Below are 1,628 nucleotides of genomic sequence, written 5' to 3' on the forward strand. Positions count from 1 at the left end.
TAAATAAATAAATATTTTTTTTTAAAAAAAGAGCAGAGCCTGTCATGCTGCAGACTCCCTGTGTGCCTATGTGTTCTTCCCACTGAAATGCAAAGTTCTGCAGATCAGATCTAGGGGTGACTGGAAAGACCGCCCCTAGGAGGTGAGAAGTCTGTTAACTAAAACCTAGTCAGACTTGTCTAACACCCCTGGCTACTCTTCTTTCCACCACAGAGTCCCGGATTTTGACCTTCTTGGAGACATACCTTGCCTCTGGTCATCAGAAGCTACTGCCTACGGTGCCAGGGGGCTTGGGTCCCATTCAGAAAGAGCTGGAAGAAATTGCAGTGAAATTTGTGCGCCTGGTCAACTATAACAAGATGGTGTTCTGTCCTTACTATGACACAATCCTCAGTAAGCTCCTTCTCCGCCCCTGAGGCGCACGGCTGCCGCAGTACCCCCTCACGTCCTCAGAAGCCCGCTGTCGCAGTGCCCTGCTGTGGAGAAAGGCACTGGGCACGCTCCTGTGTAAAGGCACTGGGTCCGTTAAACACACAAGACCATAGTGTGTCGCTGAAGGACTCACGGAAGGGCGCACTGAGCTCTGTTCTGTATTTACTAGTGCAAGTTTACAAGCTCAAGAAGCTTTTGTTCTCTGGAGTTTATAGGTAGCATCTAGCTGTTACAGTTGACTGCCACTGTCTCTGCTCCTGCTGCATCGGCTTGGAGGAGCCAGCTCTCTAAGGAGCCTGGGACTTTCTCGTGGGTCGTTCCTTCTCAGATACCCCAGGCTGGCACATAAGCCATGACTTGTTCCCTTGCCCCCCACAGCTTTCCTCCCGGTACTCTTCCCCGGGACCGTTTTAGGGTCTTTCCCTTCTTTTTTCAAGACAAAGTTTCTCCATGTGGAACTAGCTCTGTAGTCCCGGCTGGCCTAAACTCACAGAGATCTGCCTGCCTCTGCCTCTGCCTCCCCAGTGCTGGCATTAAAGGTGTGCACCACTAATGCCTGCCCCTTGTTGGTGTTTTATGACCAGGCTGTCTATAGCCTTACAGTGTCCTGTTCCACCCCTTCCCCACCTCCATCCGTTTATTGCTTCGTAGGTCCGGCCTAGCCAGTGCTCCGAGCCCTTTTGTTCTTCAGCAGAGTTACTTGATAATATATTTTGTCTAATTTTTTATTATTATTATTTTTGAAACAGCATCTCTCTCTCTCTCACACTGGCCTAGAACTTGCTATGTAGAACAAGCTGACTCCAGACTTGTATGAATCCTCCTGCCTCTACTTCACACATGCCAGGGTTACAGGCCTTTGCCACCATACCCATTGGATAGAACTTGATTTTGAAAAGCTTGTTTTGTTGGTTGGGATGTAGTACAGTGGTTAGTGATTGTCTAGTATGCACAGGGCCCTGGGATCCATTTCTTGCATCTAAACAATGAAAGACACACACACACACACACACGTACACACACACGTACACACACACACTAGGCACTAAGAAGTCATAAGCCCCTGTAGCTTCAGTTACTTGAAAGGTATGAAGACTGTTTTTGCCCAAGAATTAAGCAGCCTGGGTAATGAAGAGTCCATCTTTTTGTTTTGTTTTGTTTTTTGAGACAGAGTTTCTCTGTAGCTTTGGAGCCTG

General features: G+C 48.1%; 1 protein-coding gene across 2 annotated transcripts in view; it reads left to right on the forward strand.

Annotated features, from left to right (window-relative positions):
• Nucleotides 1–1,628, forward strand: part of Tcp11l1 (t-complex 11 like 1) — a 42,532-nt gene extending 40,904 nt beyond the window's left edge. For both annotated transcript variants that reach the window (XM_005364066.2, XM_013352735.2), the window contains one exon: nucleotides 214–1,628. In XM_005364066.2, the coding sequence (XP_005364123.1) occupies nucleotides 214–416 (203 nt within the window). In that variant the 3' untranslated portion in view covers nucleotides 417–1,628. The remainder of the gene's footprint in view (nucleotides 1–213) is intronic.

Source organism: Microtus ochrogaster (assembly GCF_000317375.1).
Source record: "Microtus ochrogaster isolate Prairie Vole_2 chromosome 14 unlocalized genomic scaffold, MicOch1.0 chr14_random_1, whole genome shotgun sequence".
Taxonomy (NCBI): Eukaryota; Metazoa; Chordata; class Mammalia; order Rodentia; family Cricetidae; genus Microtus; species Microtus ochrogaster.